Source organism: Protopterus annectens, chromosome 7.part0, assembly GCF_019279795.1.
Source record: "Protopterus annectens isolate FY-2018-M chromosome 7.part0, PAN1.0, whole genome shotgun sequence".
Lineage (NCBI taxonomy): Eukaryota > Metazoa > Chordata > Ceratodontiformes > Protopteridae > Protopterus > Protopterus annectens.
This window is the reverse complement of record NC_056739.1, coordinates 1285918790-1285940976: the sequence shown is the minus strand read 5'-3', so window position 1 is coordinate 1285940976 and position 22187 is coordinate 1285918790. Positions and strand designations below refer to the sequence as shown.

The window sequence follows — 22187 nt, the reverse complement described above, 5'->3', positions numbered from 1 at the left end:
AGAATTATCTAACTGTTTGTCTTCTCAGCTTTTCCTGGTTAGGGGTCGCCACAGCAGAACTCCAGTCCACTAATGATTAGCAGTAGATTTTTATGATGCCGAGTTGCCAGCCCAATGCCCAACCTTCAGTGAAGGCACGCCCATTCACGCATGTCTTTCGGAGGCCACTCGACCACGGGGAGGACATGCAGACTCCACACAGAAGGCACTCCAGCCATGAATCGAACAGTAGAGCCTCTTGCTGTGAGGCAACAATGCTACTGCTGTACCACCCTCGGCTTGTAAGAATTATCTTATTCAAAATCTTTTAAAAGGTACTCAGGTTAAATGCCTATGGAATAAATATATTTCTGTTCTATAAGGACCCAATAGAATTAGTTGGAAACATGTTTTTGGAAGGAGGGAGAAAAAGACCTGTACCAATTGGCTAAACAGAGGGACCGAGCTAGGAAAGATGTGCAGCAGGTAAAGGTGATAAAGTATAATGAGGGAAACATACTCACAAGCGAGGAGAGTGTGTTGAGGAGATGGAAAGAGTACTTTGAGGGTTGATGAATGAAGAGAATGAGAGGGAGAGAAGGTTGGATGATGTAGGGATAGTGAATCATGAAGTACAATGGATTAGCAAGGAGAAAGTAAGGATAGCTATGAGGAAAATGAAGAATGGAAAGGCTGTTGGCCCAGGTGACATACCTGTGGAAGCATGGAGGTGTTTAGGTGAAATGGCAGTGGAGTTTTTCACCAGATTGTTTAATGAAATCTTGGAAAGTGAGAGGATGCCTGAGGAATGGAGAAAAAGTGTTTTGGTACCAATTTTTAAGAATAAGGGTGATGTGCAGAGCTGTAGTAACTACAGAGGGATTAAACTGATCAGTCACAGCATGAAGTTATGGGAAAGAGTAGTGGAAGCAAGGTTAAGAAGGGACGTGATGATTAGTGATCAGCAGTATGGTTTCATGCCAGGAAAGAGCACTACAGATGCGATGTTTGCTCTGAGAGTGTTGATGGAGAAGTACAGAGAATGTCAGAAGGAATTGCATTGTGTTTTTGTAGACTTAGAGAAAGCATATGACAGGGTGCCTAGAGAGGAGTTGTGGTATTGTATGAGGATGTCAGGAGTGTAGGAGAAGTATGTAAGAGTGGTACAGGATATGTATGAGGGTAGTGTGACAGCGGTGAGGTCTGCGGTGGGAGTGAAAGATGTGTTTAAGGTGGAGGTGGGGTTACATCAAGGATCAGCTCTGAGCCCTTTCTTATTTGCAATGGTGATGGACAGGTTGACAGATGAGCTCAGACAGGAGTCCCCGTGGACTATGATGTTTGCAGATGACATTGTGATCTGTAGTGAGAGTAGGGAACAGGTGGAGGAGACCTTGGAGAGATGGAGATATGCTCTAGAGAGGAGCAATGAAGGCCAGTAGGACTAAGACAGAATATATGTGCGTGAATGAGAGGGAGGATAGAGGAATGGTGAGGATGCAAGGGGTAGAGGTGGCGAAGGTGGATGAGTTTAAATACTTGGGGTCAATAGTTCAGAGTAATGGTGAGTGTGGAAGAGAGGTGAAGAAGAGAGTACAGGCAGGATGGAGTGGGTGGAGAAGAGTGTCAGGAGTGATTTGTGACAGACTAGTACCTGTAAGAGTGAAAGGGAAGGTCTACAAGAGGGTAGTGAGACCAGCTATGTTATATGGGTTGGAGTCAGTGGCATTGACAAAAAGGCAGGAGTATGAGCTGGATGTGACAGAATTAAAGATGTTAAGATTTGCACTGGGTGTGACGAGGGTGGACAGGATTAGGAATATGTATATTAGAGGGTCAGCCCAGGTTGGAAGATTTGGAGACAAAGCCAAAGAGGCATGATTACGTTGGTTTGGACATGTGTTGAGGAGGGATGCTGAGTATATTGGGAAAAAGATGCTAAGGATGAAGCTACCTGGTAACAGGAAAAGAGGAAGACCTAAGATAAGGTTTATGGATGTGGTGAGAGAGGACATGCAGGTGGTTGGTGTGACAGAGCAAGATGCAGAGGACAGAAAGTAATGGAAACAGGTGATCCACTGTGGCGACCCCTAACATAAATTATTTTAGGAATATACTAATGTGTATCCTGTGACAGTGCTCTAAACTATAAACTGGTGGCCCTGTGACAACATTGTTGAAAGAAGTATATTTACTATTTCAGGATATAAGAATCTAGTTCAAGAGAAAACAATTTTCTAGTTTTAATGGCTAACTAATGAACAGGATCTTTTGTATATAATTGTATGTTTTGTACTATGTAATTCAACTCCTCAATTAGTTTAATAGCATTAATGACAAATATAAAAAAGGTTTTCTAGGCGCCTCCTACAACTACCTTGAAGGACAAGTTTTATTAGTTGATCTGGGTAGATATCCGTATACTGAAGTTCTACTAAATGCTTAAATATTATGAAGATACATTACTTTATAACTGGAAATGAGAATCAAAAGGCTTTATTATAACTCTCCGAGGAATTCTGTGACATCCACCTCTCCATAAAAGTGTTCTTAAGATTATTCTAAATTTCTGAATCCAACTCACTTTATAGAATCCAAACAAGTATAGCATGGGAGATGTGATGAGTGGAAGGATCTAAGTTTTGAGCAGATTACTTGTTCCTATTAGTGAAAAATAAAAGTAGTTATAATTCTGTTTTGCCAGTACATTATCTAGCATTTTTGATCATTCAAGTCCAGAATTTTAAAGTCTGACATAGTATATAAAAGGATTTTCAAAAAAAAAAAAACTCACCTGCTACAAGGCTTTCTTGATTATTTAATCTGTCAATGAGGATCCTTAATAATCCAGCTAATTTAGGATAAATAATACTTGTGTAAAATCTTACTATAATCATAGATGTCCTTCTCTTCCATGTTGCAGTATTCACAACCTTTGGGTTATCCTCTGCTTAACTACCCAAACGTCCAGCCAGTATATGCAATATTTAGTCACTGAAAGGTATGTGGGGCATCTGATGTTGGCTGTAGGGTGTGTGGGCCATAAAAGTGACATCTGCATGTATCTTTCCTCAGAACTGAATGCCCTAGTCAGATCCCAGTCCCAGGAAAGCTGCATAAGTCATGTGTCCTCCAAAAGGGCATTTTTATTTATATAGGGGGTAGGAAGGAGGGATAGAATACTGCAACATGGAAGAGAAGGACATCTATGGTTATGGTAAGATTTTACACAACTCTTCTATATCCTTCTATTCCCATGTTGTAGTATTCACAACCTTTGGGTGAGTGCCAAAGCTCAAAGGGAAGAAGAGGAGGGTAGAATGGAACTGTTTTTCCAAGTATCCATACAGGATTGCCCTAGCAAACCCTGCTCTAGACCTGGAAATATGTTCCACTTTGTAATGTTTGGTGAAGGTATGGACAGATGTCCAGGTAGCTGCCTCTAGAATGGAAGCATTGTCCAGCCCTTTGAAGAAGGCTCCAGATGAGGCCATGGATCTAGTGGTGTGGGCTTTAATTTTTGAGGTTATATGTTTGCCATGGTAGGAGTAACAAAAGGAGATGGCCCTGGAAATTCAGGCAGAAATAGTCTGTTTTGTCACTGCCTTTCCCAGAGCTCTGGGGTGAAAGGAGACCAACATTTGCTCTGATCTCCTAAGGGACTTGGTCTTGTCAAAGTAGAATCTTAGTTGTCTGCGAACATCAAAGGAATGCAGGCCTCTCTCACTGTCATCCTGGAGATGTGGGAAAAAGGTGGGGAGGTGAATACATTGGTTCAGGGACTGCTCATTGACCACCTTAAGCATGAAGGATGGGTTGGTCCTTAGGGTCACTCTATCTTTGTGGAAGATTAGAAAAGATAGGGTGGCCATGAGGGTCTGGAGCTCTGACACTCTCTTGGCTGAGGTCAGGGCCACCAAAAGCACAGTCTTCCAAGTGCAATATTTTAGAGATGCTTTTGATGCTGGTTCATAACGAGCAACAGTGAACTTCTCTAAAACATAGTTCAGGTCCCATGGGGGTGGGACTGACCTCCTGAGGGATTTGAGGTGCAGTACTTCCTTAAGGAATAACTTCACTGGAAGTTGAGAGGCAAGAGGAAGTTTAAGAGGCAGATAGCCAAAATAGCAGCCAGGTGGTCCTTAACAGAAAAATATACCAGCCCTGATTGCAACAATTCACACAGGTAGGACAGCACAAAAGGCACCTCTCCTTGAAATGGGTCTAGCTATCTTTGAAGACACCAAATGGTGAATCTTTTCCATTTGGACAAATAAGATCTCCTAGCATTGGGTTTCCTGGTCCCCTGCAGGACATTAAGCACATCCTCAGAGTAAAAGTATCTGAAAGGGATCAAAACTCTATGACCCACAGCGTTAGGTTCAGAGACTCCAAGTGGGGGATGGATTAGGGATCCCTTATCCTGTGTGAGAAGGTCTACTCTATGACCTCATCCCCACCCTAACTTGTGATGATTGCCCCTGGCTAAATGCAGAAGGAGGAAACCAATGCTGTCTTGGCCAAAAGGGTGCCACCAGCAAGATTTTTGGTTTGTCCTGCTGAATTTTCAACAGGACTTTCTGCAGGAGTGGGAAGGGAGGGAATGCATAGAGAAACATCCCCTTCTATGAGATAGAAAAGGCATCCACTGCCCTCACTAAGGTGCTGGGTGCCCTAGTACAAAAGAGTGGACGTTGTCTGTTCAGAGGGGTGACAAACAGATGTATTTGTAGTATACCCCACTTGTGGACTATGTCCAGGAACACATCCGTGTGTAGCATCCATTCATAGAATTGTGACATGGACCTGCTGAAGGCATCTGTCTGAGTGTTCTGAGCTGAGGGAATATAGACTGAATGCAGGGTGACTCCATGTTGGGCCACCAATTCCCAGACCTGGAGTGCAAGTCTGCATAGCAAGTAAGATTTTGTTCCCCCATGTTTGTTCACATACCAGAGTACTGTAGTTTTGTCTGTGAACAACTTCAGGTGGCCTTGCTACAGAATGTGTTGGAATGTCCTCAGAGAAAGGATGATGGTTCTCATTTCTCTGATGTTAATGTCCTCCCGCTTTAAGGGGCCTGTCCATGTGCATTGCACCTTGAAGCTGCCCATAGCAGCTCCTCATCCCAGGTCTGAGGCATCTGTGTACATCTCCTGTACTGGGGTGAGGGGTTGTAATAGAAGTCTTGGGTTGAGAGAGACTTGACCCAGTCACCAAATGATTTCCTTTCTTAGGCATGGTAGGAAGGGAATGCTGTGGTCCAAGGGGTGGGAGTGTTGGGTCCATGTGTAACTCAGGTACCATTGAAGTTTCCTCATGTGGATTCTTGCCAGTGGCAACATGGATATAGTGGAGGCCATATGTCCTAGGAGTCTGAGATATTGTTTCACTGTCATAGCTGTGGAGAGAAGGACAGACAGCAGGTATAGCCTCAGGCTTTTCAACTTTTGAGATAGAAGTAACGCCCTCATAACATCTATCCTAATTCTGCACCCCAGGAAAACTTGGTCCTGGGAGTGGGTTAGTTTGGACTTGGGGAAATTGGTGTTGAACCCCAGGGACTGTAGGGCAGAGATGACTTTTTGGAGATGGATGTGAAGGGAAGTGGAGCAACCTGTCTGGATCAGGAGATTGTCCAGGTATGGAAATGTTTGAATCCCTTGGACCCTGCAATATGCTACTACTGGAGCCAGACACTTGGTGAATACCTTTGGAGCAGTAGATAGTCCAAAGGGCAAGGCAGAGAACTGAAAATGCGAGAAACCCACAGAGAATCATAAATACTTCCTGTATTTGGGCTGATGGGAATATGTGGATATGCATCTTTGATGTCCAAGGTGGCCAGAAATGCCTGAGGCATTAGCAGGGGGAAAAGAGTCTGGAGTGTAAGCATGCGAAAAGTGGGTAATTGTAGAAAAAGGTTGAGGTGGGAGAGATCCAGGATGGGTCTCCATGGGCCATCTCTCCTTGGGATTAGGAAAAGTCTGGAGTAAAAGCCCTTTCCCTTTTCTGATAGAAGGACAGGTTGGAAAGTCCCTTGAGAGAGGAGGCTGTCTAAGGCTGTCTGGAAAAGGGGAACTGGTCCTTTCATGGCTGTGGAATGCCTCTTAAGGAGGGAGGAATGACCTAACTGATGAAGTAACCCTTTTCTATGATAGACAATACCCACTTGTCTGAGGTAATGGTTTGCCAGATGGGAAGAGAGTAAGAGTGTCTTTGGGATGTGGGAATGGAATCCGGGGGGTGAGAGGAAAGGCAGGTAGTCACAAACTACCTACCCTCTTGCCCTGTCCTGAAACAGAGGTTTCTGAACTGGAGTCTGAGAAAGCCTGGAAGGAGGCTGCTGCTTCCTGGAGCTCATTTTGCTCCCAGAATAAGGAGTAGGAACAGAATCCTTCCTGATGAACTCTGTCTTGCTGAGATAATTTCTATGGAATTTAGGGATTGGAGATACAAATAAATGTTTTATGTCTTGTAATTCCTTCCCCTTTTGCTGAAGAGTCTTGAATACCTCTGCCACTTTAGTCCAAAAATGATCAGAATTGTCCAGGGGTGCATCCAGGAGTTTAGCCGTGATATCATCAGGTAGGTGTTGAAGCCTCAGCCAAAAATACCTTCTAAGCACTGAGGCAGAAGCTGCAGATCTGGCTGAGGCCTCTGCAGCATCATGCCTGTCACTTGAGAGGACAAGGAGATGGGGCTAGATATTTGAGCTTTAGAAGGAAACTCTAGGAGACCAGCCAAAAGTTTGGAAATCTTAGTCAAAAGGACCAGGGCATACTTAGATGTGTGTCTGGTAGCTAACATCCCTAAAAGCCAAAGTGGCAGAGGTGTACACTTTTTTCCCAATGCATTCCATAGTCTTACTGTCCATATCAGTTTGAAGAACAGAGGTGGAGGGAAGTAATCTAGAGGGTTTGTCTGCAAAAACTGAAACAGTGCCAGGGTCTGCAACAGGGCATTTAATCAGAAATGTGGCCCTTCTTAGACCTTATAAAACCTGTCAGGCCCTCTAGGAGCTGGTGGTTTGGATTCAGGGTTTTGAGAGGCTGTACTGAAGGCATCCAAAAAAGGCTGGTAAGACTGGAGGGATGGCAGAAAGTAAAGGGGTGTCCATTTGTAAGAGTTCATAATATTGTACCTCTTTTGGACATCACATATTTCAGAGGAAACTCATTTAAAAACTCTTTCATTTTAGAGATGATTTCACCAAAGGTGAGGTCCTCTTCAGAAGAGTCTGCTTTAGCAGAGTCCTCCTCGGGGGGAGGCATACCCAAGAGGAGAAGGCATCTAAGAAGTATAGGAAAGAGAGTCCTCTGAAGAGGAATCTGAAAAGTCCTCAGCTTCAAGAGGAAGTATATCTTCAGTCTGAGGCCTAGGACTGATAACTGGAGGGGCAGCTGGAGGGGAAGCAGGCATAGAAGGCCTAGAGTCATGAGGACATTAAATAAGCTTTGAGTGAGAACTTGCCAATCAGGCAGGCTTTCTGAAGGAGGAGAGACATGTTTTGTCTTTTGTTTCCTTTTTAAGGAAGATGTAGGCCTGGAGGGCATAAGGCCTAAGGAGGGCCTAGGTTCAGACTGTTCTGAAACAATGGAAGGACTGGACTGGACATCAGTTGTGAGCTGAGTTTCTCCCTCACCGTCGGAGCCCGATGTCTGCAAAACCTCCATGGACGTGCTTTTAGCCCTAGGATCTGTATCATCCCGAACAGTACCCACTATACCTAACTTGGCCAGTTCTGTACATTCCTCTGTGTGAATGTCAAGCACAGGGGGAAAATCGGGTGGAGGAGGTGCAGCAGTAGGTTCAGGCCTGGAAACTTTGACCTTCTTTTTTGGTGGCTTGATGGTCTGACTGGATGGCTCTTCCATCACCAGAGCCAGATATTTAAGACACTGGTTTTCTAAGTAGATGTTTAGGTTGTGCAGACAGTTGCAGAGAATCTTAGGGATGAAGGCCTGACAAATTGCATAGGTTTTGTGGCTGTGGTTGGGTGCTAAACAGAAAAGGCAGAGGTCATGGGCATCCTTATAGGGTATCTGACATCCACACCTACACTTTGTTTTCCTAGATGACATAAACCTAAGCAGGCATGCAGTGACCCAAAAAATAAAAGAAGAAACTGACTCCAATGGGGTACTTATCTTAAATACGAAGATCCAATAGCAGAGATGGCAGGAACAGCTGATGTTCGACTGGCGGCAGAGAAGTTGTGAGGAAAGGTACATGCGGATGTCACTTTTATGGCCCACGTACCCTATGGCCAATGTCAGACATCCCACGTACCCTGCACTGACTAAAGCTTTTGTATACTGGCTGGATGTTCAGGTAGCTAAGCAGAGGATAACCCAAAGGTTGTGAATACTGCAACATGGGAATAGAAGGGCATCTACTTTTATAGCTAAAAGTATATTCAAATGGCACTACTGATAAACAGTGTGTGTCATAAATTGCCATACCTAAACCTGTTGCAATTCTTAAAAGAAATAACACAATATGGTAAGACATTGTATGGTGTCTTACTCTTATTATGCAGACATTGTACTCCAACAGCATGTGTAAATTACATTTGCAAATGACACCCCTCCCCATTTGTTCTCCACTGTACATACTGAATGCATTGCCATACTAGCTGATCCCAAATGTGTAGTCTGAAGGAAAATCAGCCACATATAAACAGATGGAACTGCACCTGTTAAATGTGTCAGTCCTGCTCAGAGCAAGTTAAGTGACACACTTTTCAGATGCTCAGAACACAGAAAAGCTTACTGAAGGTTATCTTTGTAGTAGACACTGCAGTCCCAGCTGATGTGAATAGTAAATTTTATGCATTGCTTCCAAAATAAACAGCTGTGCTGAGGTGATTTGTGGAACTGTCTACTGAGCTGCAGCCCCGTCAACAAAACCACAGTGCAAACATTTGTTTTATTATTTTTTATTGTTTCATTTAAAATAAAATTAAAAAATAGCCATTGTTCCTGACCTATTTCTGAGAAAGGAACTTGGCAAATGCAACTGTACATTCTGTGGTTTGTTAATATATATATATATATATATATATATATATATATATATATATATATATATTGGGTTCTCAGCAAGGCTATTTTTTTTTTCAAAACAGACCTGTGTTATTGTGTTATCATAGGTCTTCCTACAGTTTGGAAGTGAAAGAAAACAGCTTCAGGTTGCTGTACGAATCAGTACAGGCCAATTCCTATTGGTTCAGGGTGCCTGTGGTGTCTGAGGCAGCCTGGAAAAAAGGGAAAGAAGTGGACTTGAACCTGTTTACGAGTACCAGATTAATAATTCTGTTTTTTTTTTACATTTTAGTTAAAATGTTAATTGTTTCTATATTTATTTATGTATTTATTTAACATGCCCATTTGTGCCATTTAGGAGTCCCAGTACCATAAATGTTCTTTAAGTACATAAATAATCAAGAACAATGTATGGACACATTTGAAAATATTAGTACTATTACATTAAACATTAACAGAATAAGAGAATGTGAATTAACATGCATTTTTCTGAAGTAAAAGAAGTCTATAACTTTGTCATTATTATTGTAACATGATTTATTGAGTGTAAGCCATTTTTTCTCCTCAAATCATCAATTTTTTTAGGAGGGATTAGGAGGGTCAGAGCAAGATTTTGAGCCAAAATTAGAAAGTTGAGAGGTATTGTATGTGTGTGTCTCTGTGTGTAGAGAGGGGTTTGCAGTGGGTTGCAGTGTATGGCTCTAACATCAGAAAGCTGAAATAAATTCCTGGGCTATTATTTGTCTATTTATACAATCATTTGATCGCAACCTGAGATCTGAAGCATATACAGGTAACTGTGATTGTGGCCACATCTGTGTGTGTGTGAATGTGTGTGGATACAAATGTGTAAAGGGGGATTGAAATGGGTTCCACTGTATGGTTCTGACAGCAGCAAGTTGAAATAAATTCCCAAGTCATTATTTATGTATTTATTAATTTATTTGATCACAGAGCTCTTAGGTGTACACAGTCATATAAGTGGCTGTAATTGTGGTCACATCTCTTTGTTTGTGTGAAAGTTCTGACAACTGCAAGCTGAAATACATTCTTGATCTATCTATATGCTTATAGATTTATTTGATTGCAAGCAGAGCTCTCACATTTACACATTCATACAAATGGTACTGAACACAATAAGAGACTGACTATGATAGTCAGGTCAGGATATGCATAATAGCAACTGATCATTGACATAGTGGCACAGTGAGTGGCTTTGCATCCCATGACACTTTGTTCTATATTTCAATTTTTGGCTAAGATTCCTTCTGTTTAGCATCTGAATATTCTCCCTGTCGATATGTGGGTTATATCTTGGTGCTCTGATTTCTTCTCTCCAACTCTCAGCTATATGAGAGTTGAAGAGTTTTACTTTCATAATACCAGGGGGATACAGAGAATACCTTTTTTTGAGGGGGAATAGAGAGACAGGCAGTAATCCCATATAGGATTTAGGATATGTCCTTGCATGCTTTTATATCCACAGTGTATTGGAAAGTACTATTTTGTCAGCTTTGGATATTAAGTTTTAGACAGAACTTATTTTTCCTTGAAAAAAAGGACTGAATTTCTTTCTTTACTCGTGGTTTTTGTTCAGGCCATCACAGAATCAAAAAGTTAGAAAAAAAACTCTAAGATGTACCTCAGTGCATGTAAAACCCTATGACTTTTTTTGGGTCTATTGTCCATTAGTTCCCTGGCTTAATTTATTTACTTCCTTCACACTTGTTACAGTGCAGTCTTATCCAGTTAGGATGTGTTGAAAGGATGTAGTAAAAAGGAAAAAGGTAAGACAAAGTGTAGAAAGGACAACAAAGAAGTCAAATTTCTATATGGTGTTGGGCCAAGATGGGGTCCAACAAGAGATGTTCACCTAAGGCTGGCCTTATTGATCATAAATATATGAGCTGTTTATAGTCAGTAAAGCACCTAGAATGAATGGGTGCTGAGGCAATCTGTAGATGAAAGTGACTGACCCCATCTTTTATGTGAGAACAAATAAATGATATTGACCTATGATGGTAATATAGCCTCACCCATTCCAATTAGTCACATTTATTCAGTTGCTTTTTGCAGTCTGCCTTGCTTTGAAGTCACCAGCTGTCTTTGTAGTACTGTTTATATGATTTTACTATACATATTTCTCTTATATTATGTGCTTCAGACATGGTATCACACTGTTTTGAAATATTTATAAAAACATAGAATGTGTTTTTTTCTAAAATGTGTAATAGAACAGCCGTCATTATTGAAATGTTGTTGTAGAGAACAAAGTTAACCAGGCAAGCATGAAGCAACAGTGTAGCTGAGATAATAACTTACTGTGTAGCACTGGAAACAGGGTTAAGTGTTTACCTAGCTTTCTCCTTGTTTAAGAGACCTTGCATGATGTTACAGTAAATAAAATCATGCAGGGGTTTGCCTGGAAATAGTGGGGTAGGGGGGAACTTTTGTCCATAGACATTAGGGTATTAGGGTTACCACCTTTGGAACAGGCAAAAAACTGACAAAAGCCCTACCCTGTGCTCTGCCCACTGCCCTTCTCCTTTCAATAAGTAAATGTGGCTTACTTCTCTTTCAAATGTAATAATTAAACTAGTAAAAACAATATGCACAAATACATTAATGTATAAACATGATGCACTAGCACTCAGCCTCTTAGTGCAAGAAATCTGGACAAAGCCTAAAATAATGGGGTGGGGACATAGGTCCAAAATTTGGGACTAATTTTAAATATTGCTCTTATAAACTTAGAAATTTGCTAGACTAACATGTTTTGTGTTAGCATGCATTTTCTGAAGGATATGAAGTCTGAAACTCAAATGTATGTCAATATTTAGTTACTTCAGTCGTCAGCAATCCTCAGTGATTTGACAGAAAAACACAACATTTACGAGGAACAGATTAATGAGGCAAAAAATGTGGATATTCTGCAAGATCCTGGACAGTTGAAAGCATACCTCTCAACATCTGAGCACAAGAAATCTGGACAAAGTCAAAAATAATTGAGGGACAAAGCCCAAAAGTAAGAACAGATTTTAAGTATTTCTCTTATAAATGCAGAACGTTGCTAAAGGTTTGCCTTAGCATGTATTTTCTGAAAGATATGAAGTCTGACTCTTACATGTCTTTAACTATTTAGTAACCTTAATCCTCAATGATTTGCCAGAAAGCCACACACTCTGTGAAGAACAGACTAAAAATATGAAGGAAAATCTAGACATATTGTGAAATTTTGGAGAGTTGAGAGGTATGCTGCACAATTTAAAAGATATCTGTAACACTGTTTTAGCAACTGGTTTTGTTGAAACTATTACACAAGACAGCATGAGGGTCTAAAAATGATACTGAGGAAATGAGGACATAAAGAACACACATTATTTGTTCATTGTTTTCTGCAATTTGTACTTTTTTTTTCTGAATCTGGGTTTTAGTTGCATCTACAATACCATTTATACTGAAGTAAAAAAAAACATATCTTATTTTACCAAATTCCTCCCCTTCAACTACAACCTGTATCTACCTCCTATATACAATCTCTTATCCAAAAACTTAAACCTACCAGCAAAAGCCATTGCTTACCCTGTCTCTATCTTAATAAACAGATCAATAAAAGAAAGTAATTTCCCAGCAATCTGGAAAGTATCACATATCATTCCCCTCCATAAAGGAGGCAATTCTTACGACTTCTCCAACTATCGTCCCATAGCACTTTTATCCCCTTAGCTAAAATCATGGAAAAATGCATACATAAACAACTACTCGACCATCTCCTCAATAATAGCCTTCTGGCAGACACTCAACATGGTTTCAGACCTGCTCACAGTACTACCACAGCTCTTCTCTCCTTCACCAACACAATAAACTTAAACCGTAATAACAATAATCTTACATCTTCTCTTTGCCTTTGATATGGTAAATCATACACTTCTTCTGCACACACTAAAATCTCTTGCCCTCCCTCTTCCTAACCTGGTTTCTTCCTATCTTGAAAATCGTACTCTGGAAAAATTCTCTCTGCTCTCCTCCCTATCTCTTTAGGAGTTCCTCAAGGGTCTATCCTAGGCTCACTTTTATTTTCCATCTTTATTAATGACCTTCAATCATCTATACCTAATACTACCTGCATACAATATGCAGATGATTCCACTATAATTTGCACTGCCTCTTCTCAAACAGAACTCCAGTTTCAAACACAATCAGCCTTCTCAACTGTTGAACAGTGGTTCTCCAATAAGCTGTCTACTCCTTAACCCCAAAAACTAAATTATTACTCTTTTCACCTACCCGTAAATCTACTTTGATAAACTTCTGTATTACTGCAACTGATAACACCATAATTTCTCCTGACTCCTCAACTAAACTTCTTGGTGTTACTATTGATAATAATCTTAACTTTGATTGTCACATCAACAACACAATAAAAGCCCTTAATAAAAGATTGGATCCTATACAGAATAAGAAGATAACCCTAGCCTATACACATCTTATTTCTACCCTTTTGTATGCATCTCCTATTTACACTAATCTATCTAAAAGCAACCTTAAGAAACTCACTACATCTTACCACAATATTGCCCGCTTTGCCACCACTTCACAATTTAGAGCTCACCACTGTCTAAACCTACAGCAACTACATTGGCTGGAACTCCCTAATAAACTTATTTTAAAATTCTATACCAACCTTCTAAAACACCAGCTCTTTCCAAACTCTTGACTCCCTATATCAACCTGAAACAACTACGTTCCTCTGACAAATTACTTGTTAATATTACCAAAACTATGAACTCTGCAGGCAACTGCCTTTTTTCTAACTCAGTAGGTAAAATATGGAATAATCTTCCATCTGATCTGTCCTCTTTGCATACTCTTCCACTATTTAAAAACAACTTTTAATACATCTTAACAAATTCTGGCTTTGCTCTTGTACCAACAGACTAGCCTGTTGGCATCCTTAACTCTATCACAAACTTTCTTATCCACTTGGTTTTATCTTCTACTTCAACTGATATATTACCCTATTTATTGTAAATATTACATAACTCTTTAGCATAAAAAAGTTTGTGTATTATCTACCATGGTTCATAACTACCTTTTATATACTTTATGATCTCATACCTTATTAAATTGTTTTGCTAGGATTGTTCTGATAAGTTAAAATCTATAATATTTGTATGTTCATTTTTTTTACATTTTTACCTTTGTATAATTACACTTGTACTCTGTCTTCTTATGTATTTCCCTCCACTGAAAATGGACATTAATCCAGCTGGACTAGCCCGGTCAACAAATGTAAAATAAAATAAAAATAAAATAAAATAATACCTGGAGAACAGATCTGTTGTTTGAATTTTTTTTGCATACTTCTTGTAAGATGCATGGTGAAGATGATAAGTTATTTTGGTGAATTAATATGAGTCAGTACTATTTACCATGGATAACAGTTAAAAATTCCTAACACACAATGACTGTGTGAACGACCTTTTCAATGTGGAGGTTTGAGGAACATGGACTTTTTAAGACCCAGAATTGAGGAAAGTTCCACGTAATTTTTATTTATTTTTATTTCATTTTACATTTGATAACTGGGAAAATCTGACTGGACACAGGTCCTTTTTCAGTGGAGCCCCGGGGAGAAAAGCTCCACAAAAAAAAAAACACACATAGTTAACAAAAGACTTGAATACAGTGTTTATGCTAGGATTAGTAGTAGATGATAGTAAATGTACAAGGTTTCACATACAGGCATACTTAACAATTACTTTATATTGTTATGTAATCAAACAAGCATGATTAGAGATCTGCAGGTATGAGAGAGTTTATCAACAGTAAATAACTTATCGATTAATATTTCATAGTCATTAGAGTTTGAACACCTTAGTATAAAGGGTGGTGGTGTTGAGATTTAGTCAACATAGAAGCAGTAGTTATAGTTATTAGGAACAGGTAGATGAATCGGGTGCAGTACATGGACATAGCCATTTATTGGATAAGTGAGATTTTAGCAGTAATTTGAACTGTGCTGAGGATGTGGTGGATGTTATGTTGGGAGGTAGTGCATTCCAGAGTTTAGCTATATAGTTGGAAAAGAGGGATTCACCAGCCTGATTGTTGGCAGTGATGATTTTTATCAGTGTTATGTTACTGGATCGTACAATTCTAGTACTGGATTATGGCTGTAGTAGGTTATGTAGGACAGGTGTGTTTTCTTTATGATAGAGTACTTTTTGAGACATGGCTAGTTGACTATATGGTAGGAGTTGAAGAAACTCTAGCCAGTTGAGCTGCTTGAGTGCTGTACAGTTACGTGACTTACAATTTGAGTTGGTGGCAAATCTAGCAATTTTGTTATAGCATGTCTCTGGTTTTGCTAGATCAGATTTTCTTAGGTTGGTAAGTATGGGTGCTGGGTACAGTAGAGTTGAGATTAAATGGGTTTGAGCTATAGTGGCTTTTGTGTTTTTGTGAGGTAGAGTTTGTTCCTGTATAGTATACCTAGCTTTTTGTGTACTTTTCTTATTGTTTGAGATATGTGGATGTCAAATCTCAAATTATTATATTAGAGCAAAAAACTCAGCTGGAGAAGGCCTTTTCTCCAACTACACTTTCAACCTATGGAATACCCTACCTACTAATCTAGTCTCCATTTCCTCATCAAAACAATTCAAATCATTCCTGAAAAATCACCTAGAAAACTCCTGGCTCTGCCCCTGCATTCCCCCAGGATAAGCCTCACCATAAACACTAACTCACTTTCTAAACCCTCTGTATATCTAAATATGGTCTTTCTCTAAACTACGATTAAATAAATGTACCTCCATGACAACAAATATTAACAAATTCTCTGTATGTAAGTATGTATTGCAAATGCTACTTGTGCAGCTTTTTTACTGCTGTAACACCACAAAACGTTTTGTTGATATAATTCACATTTAATACTTGCCTGATTTGTTGATTTGTTTATATGCCAATGTATTACTTGGAGCTTTTCTCCCCAGACCTCCACTGAAAATGGGCACATGTCCAGCTGGACTTTCCCAGTAAACAAATGTAAAAATAAAAATAAAATAAATAAAATTCAACTCCCAGTAGCTTAGTGTGATCAGTGGATGTGATGACGGTGTTTTTTTTTTATATAATATTAAAACAGGGGAGGGATGCAAGATCTTTTAGTGGGATGGAACAGCATAAGTTTGTTTCTTGGGGGGTCAGGATAAGGTGGGAGTTTGTTAGTCAGGTTTCTACTGTTAGAAAGGACTCTTGTGTAAGTGATTGCAGTTCTTGAATGGTAGAGGCACCACATATAACTGTGGAGTTGTCTGTGTATTGAATGACAGAGGCCTGTGGAGCTGAGCTATGGAGGTTATTTGTGAATACTGAGAAAAGTTGGGGACCTAATATGGAGCCTTGGGGAACACGTAGGGTCACAGGAAGAAGGGGTGATAGACTTCCTTGCCGACGTACTGCTTGCTGCCATCCAGTAAGGTAGTCTTAGAACCAGGCAAGAGTAGCTTGAGAAAATGTTAGCTCTGAAAGTGAGGTTAGGAGTTTGTTGTGTAAAACCATGTCAAATGCTTTCGAAAGGTCTAAGAATATGGAGGATACATATTTGTGACAGTTTCTATGATGGTTTATTGTGTTGGGGAAAGATAATAAGCCAGTAGTGGTACTGTGGTGTGGACGGAAATCATGCTGTGAGTGGGATAGTAGACTGATTGTAGGTATTCTATAACTTGTGTGTGTTCAATTCTTTTAAGTATTTTAGACAGAGGGGATAAGGTTGCAATTGGACGGTAGTCAGTTAGCTCTGTAGAGGTACCTCCTCTGTGAAGTGGAAGTATATAGGAAGTCTTCCAAATGGTTGGGACTTGGTGTTCTAATATGGATCTGCTAATAAGTATTGACACTGAGTAAGCTACTGATTATGCTGCTATTTTTAGAAAGTCAGCTGGTAGATTGTCTACAGTTAGGGTAGTAGGCTTTAATTTCTTAAGCATTTTTTTATTGTTACAGTGGAAACAGGATGAAGGGAGAAGGAATTATTGTCTGCTTGTAGACTAGGAGTAGCTGGAGCTGGGGAGGGTGACTGTTAGAGAGGGAAAATACAGTTTCCGTAAAGTATTTATTGAATTGGGTAGCAATATTCTCTCCATAGCAGTAGTAGGTTGGCTGGTGCTAGTTTTTCCTGTTTGAAGTAGGTTGAAGTACACTTGAGAGGTAAACTGTCCCAGAGTTCTCTGACACGTATTTTTAGTCTGTTCCTCGTAAAATGTATGGTTTTCTGACAAGTCCGTGAGAGGACTGAATTAATTAAATAATGGCATATGTTTGAGTTTCAGACTTTGTATCTTTCAGAAATTGCATGGTAACGCAAAACCTTTTATTATAAGTAGCAGTGTTCTAAGTTCATAGGTTCATAGGTTGGCACTAGGCTATCTGCCCTAGGGCCTATACAAGCCTACCCATAACAATTCAATGGATATTTCTTCCCACAATATTTACTTCTCTGAAACCCTGTCTAGTAGGGCGACTGACATGATCCCCAAGGTGAATTTCCTATCTCCCATCCAATCATCAAGGTTCCTTTTGAAGAGGCCCAAGGAGGCGCTCTGCTTGACATGTATGGGCAGTCTATTCCAGAGTATGGGGTGTCTCTGGGTCAGGAACCTATCCCTCCAGCATGTTTTGTTCATTTTGATGACAAGATTTAGATCCCTGGAGCATGTGGCTCTGAGGGATTGGGATTTCTTAAAGTGGAGCATGTCCAACAGCTCAGGGTTTGTCATGGCCTTGTATGTTAAGCAAACGATATGCCAGAGTATAGCTGGAGTTTTTTTAGACGGTCAGCATATGGCATCTGCTTTAGGCCTGTGATTCTTTTAGTGAGGTATTTCTCTGGCCTTTCCAGCTGCTGCAGATGTCTTGTGAGGTACATACCAAAAGAGGCATTATACTCTATAATGGGTCTAATGAGGGATGAGTACAGTGGGACAATGACCTCCTTTTTTCTGGATGAAAAGCCCTTAGTGATGAGGTGTGCCACATAGAAGGATTTCCTGACTGTTGTGGCGATGTGGTTATCGAACGTGAGACCACTGTCCACCTGTGTCCCTAAGTCTCTCATCACACTTTCGATGTTTAGTGTACTGCCACCTATGTGGTAATTCATGGGTACATGTTTTTTTCCAGAGGGGATAACTATACATTTCTTGGCATTAGGCTTGAGCCCATGGCTCTGGCACCAGGCATCTGTTTCTGTAAGGCCCTTTTGTAGAATATTCACATCATTTGGGGATTCAATAATGGCTCTCAGTTTGCAGTCATCTGTGAACTTTGTTAGCCAGTGTCCCTTAGTGTTGGCCTGTACTTCAGAGAAGTAGCTGCCAAACAAGAGTGGTCCCAGGACTGAACCGTGAGGTACTCCACTTGTCACTTGTCTGGAGCTGGATTTGGAGTCGGCTATTTTTACAGTGTGGGTGCTGTCAGTAAGCCAGTTGGCAACCCATCAAGTGACGTAGGGATTTATGCTCAGCTTAGAAAGTTTATCTATGATTCCAGAGTGGGGGATGGTGTCGAAGGCCTCGGCGAGGTCCAGATAGGCTGTGTGGACTGCCTTACCCTTGTCCACAGCTCTGGACACTGATTAGAAGAAGTTAATCAGGTTCAGGAGAGAAGATCGGCTCTTCACAAACCCAAACTGGGTGGGGTCCAGTGTTTGAAGGTTGCCAGTGTCTTTGTTTATAAGTTCTATGATAATGTGTTCCATGCCCTTGCAGATTAGGCTCGTCAGACTGATGGGACGGTAGCTCCCGGGATCCAAGGAGGATCCCCCTTGTGGAGTGGGTTAACTGTAGCTGTGCGCCACTCAGTGGGCACGAAGCCTGAGGTGAGGCTATGATTAAACATGGCACTAAGGTGAGGTGCCATTTAATTTTGTAGTTCATGTAGTACACAGCCTGGGATGTCAACTGGTCCCATGGATGCTGTATTCTTAGTTTTGGAGAGTGCGATTTCTACCTGTGTGGCTGTGATTACCAGAATTTGGCAAACTTTTGGTATTGAGATGGGCCTCTTTAGGGGGTGAGAGGGCGGTGAAGTTGGCACTAAATCGATCTGCCAGGATATTGGCAATATCCTTGGGAGCAGTATATTTAATGCCATTCAGTTGAAGCTCAGAGCAGATCTGAGCATTGCCATTTAGATTCTTGACATAACTATAGAATGCCTTGTGGTTGTCTTTGGAATCTTTGGCAATTTTACTTTCGTAACTAGCTTTTGAGGATTTTATGAAGGATCTCAGCTTCTTAATGAGGCTGGTGAGGGAGTGTTTTGCTCATAACATTAATATTTAAAATCTGTCCCTATTTTGGGGTCTTTGATGCTCCATTATTTTTGGCTTCGTTCAGATTTTTTCTGCTAAGAGGCATGCAAGCATTATTTAAATTCGTAAAGCCTATATAATGTAAAGAAAGTCAGGAAATCAAGGTCTCTGTCCGGAAATTATTTTCGCGATGGTGCTTTTCAGGTTATTTTGAGTAACATTTCTTACGTGTATTTTCCCTAAAATTTTAGGCTAAAATGTTTATTGCTTCACTTGGCTTTCCTATTATTTTGTCAGAGCAGTATTTTGCTTCTTTTAACTGGCACCTCGGGAGATATGAAATATGACCATTATCAAGCTAAATGTTACACATCACCCCGCAACTGATTACCTACACTATTACTCCACTGGATGCAAAATGTCGTCCGCTCGTGGTTGCTGCCATCCATAGCGTAATGTTGCGTTTTACGTATTTCGACATCAGGCGTTGGTCTGAAAGGGTATACCTTTAGTTCAGGACGTGAAGCTTTCACCGTCTGTCTTGGGGAGCTGTTGGTTTTCCCCTGGTAGATTTAGTCTATTTTTATTCTCATAGTGATATTTTTCATTCTGTTAAGTTTGTCATAATGTCTGGGGTTGAGTTAGCTCCACATAGAGCCTGGGATGATTTTTTTCCAGGTTCGGATAGATTTGGAAAACCCGATTTCAACGACTTAGCTAAATGGAACAACCGAGTTGTGAGCAATTTACTTTATTATCAAACAAACTACTTGGAGTTAGCGCTGGGTGTCTTCTGCCATCGTTGGGTAAGTGTAGTGTATTACTGTAAAACTATGTATAGCTACGAGTTATAGCGTAATTTATTGTATCTATTGCCGTACATGAACAGTACCGTAGATGGACCCAACTTTTTATACTTATTTTTCTGTTATTAAGGCTTTCTGGAAATTGATGCATTCGCTTCGTATCATGTTTTGTCAGTTACACATGACGTGGATGACAATTTGCTACTTCTAAAATTAGAAGTGAATTGTGTAGTTTTAATTTACTCGCGTTATACTGTGAAAATAAGTTTGTTCTTTATGGAAGACTCTTGTAAATGCCATTTTTTTTCTAAACGAGTCATCACTGATGCCATATTTCTCTAACTTAATAATCCTTTTTTGTACTGTCTTTAGCATAAAATAAATTCCTCGAGAATCTGTAGTACGTTGTAAGTGGTGTGGTTTTGATGAGCAAATGAAGTGACTCATAAGATTGTATCAGTTGTCCATTTGGAAACAGTGAACAAAAATGTTGCCACCTTTATGGAAGATTTGAATATCGGAGTAAAAATATGAAAATTGTAGCTACTGGAATAAACAACGTGGTGACAGTGGTGAATGGAGAAATAAAAAGTGACCACATTTTGTAAAGGATGAAAATCTTAGTAGGGAAAAAATATCTACATTAATTTAGTAGAGTTTTGGGTGTAGCAGGTATGTCTGGGTGTGCCACTGTACACATTGCTGTGTCTGTTTGTTTTATTTCGGAGGGTGGAGTTTGCAGTGCCTTAATATTCCAGTGTGGACAAAATACTTTTTCTTTGCAGTTGCTAGATTTGAGAGTTTTTAAGAGTGGTCCCGCACCCCCTTAATGGCTGAATAGCAATAATTTGTTATGTTATAGTTATGATAAATAATATATCACTGTCTTGTAAACCTTCATCCTGACTTCAAAGTAGGCCCACTAGCTTGTATGAAGCCTGATTAATAGCCATTCCATGTATGCCTAAGTGCACTCTGTGTACTGACGTTGCAGGTGCCACACTTTTCCTGTCTTGTCATGGCCTTTGCAGTTCCAGTTTGTTGCAGAAAACTGGGTTTAGTGGCACTTCTTATAGACCTTCATAGTAAAAATATGCAATGTTAAGGTAAATGTGGGCACACGAAAGCTGCCTTGCAGCTTTAAATTGAGATGCACTAGGGTTAAGCCACAAATTTATGTTTTTGCAGTAGTATTGCTTCTCCTTTCCAGTTTCCATAGTGTTGCCCTTTCTGTACTTAGATATATGCACATGATTTTTTGTACTCTTACAGTCTTGAACTGACTATTTTAATGAGCACTGCTGTCTGTAAGCACATTCTGAACTGATATATGTTGTATGAAGTACTGGACTAAAAACATAAGTGCTTGGAGCTAGAAGATGAGATGGGTTGAAGACCTGAAAGTTATAATATATTTGTGCCTTGTTTGTGTATTTATGCCTTTGTGTGTAAAATATCTAACTTTTTAATCTACAAGCCCTTGAAGTCTTTGCATGACAACTATGTATGTGCATGTATTTAAATAATCTGTGTGTGTGTGTGTGTGTGTGTGTGTGTGTGTGTGTGTGTGTGTGTGTGTGTGTGTGAGAATGATACATGAGAAGGGGAAAGGAAAGAGTGCATCATTATATTTCCTGAACAAGAGTTTGAAATTAAGTGTGCTCCTTACCAGCCTTTTGGAAAACAAGGTTTTGGCCAGTCCAGGAGAATAGCAGTAAAAAAAAAAGTACATAATTCAACTAGGACAAAAGCCTAGACACTTTGGATCACCATTATGCTGGTTGTTCTGTCACAAAGATAGTGAAGTCATTAAAGCTTGGTAGTGTTAAGCATAATCTCTCCCTTGTGTATCTGGTACATATACAGACCCGTGAGAAACCGTGAAGAGGAAAACATAATTCTAATTAAATTGTGTAGGCCTGCTTGTATGGCATAGAGGCATACACCCTATATAAAGTGAGTGTTTGTATGTATGTATGTATGTGTGTATGTATATATATATATATATATATATATATATATATATATATATAT

At 40.0% G+C, this 22187-nt stretch overlaps 1 protein-coding gene across 1 annotated transcript in view; it reads left to right on the top strand.

Annotated features, from left to right (window-relative positions):
* Nucleotides 1-19823: 19823 nt before the first annotated feature.
* ARL6IP5 (ADP ribosylation factor like GTPase 6 interacting protein 5) overlaps nucleotides 19824-22187 on the top strand; it is a gene marked incomplete in the record, with an annotated part of 347331 nt that continues 344967 nt past the window's right edge. Inside the window, 1 exon segment of the mRNA XM_044077903.1 lies at nucleotides 19824-20144. Within this exon segment, the coding sequence (XP_043933838.1) occupies nucleotides 19974-20144 (171 nt within the window).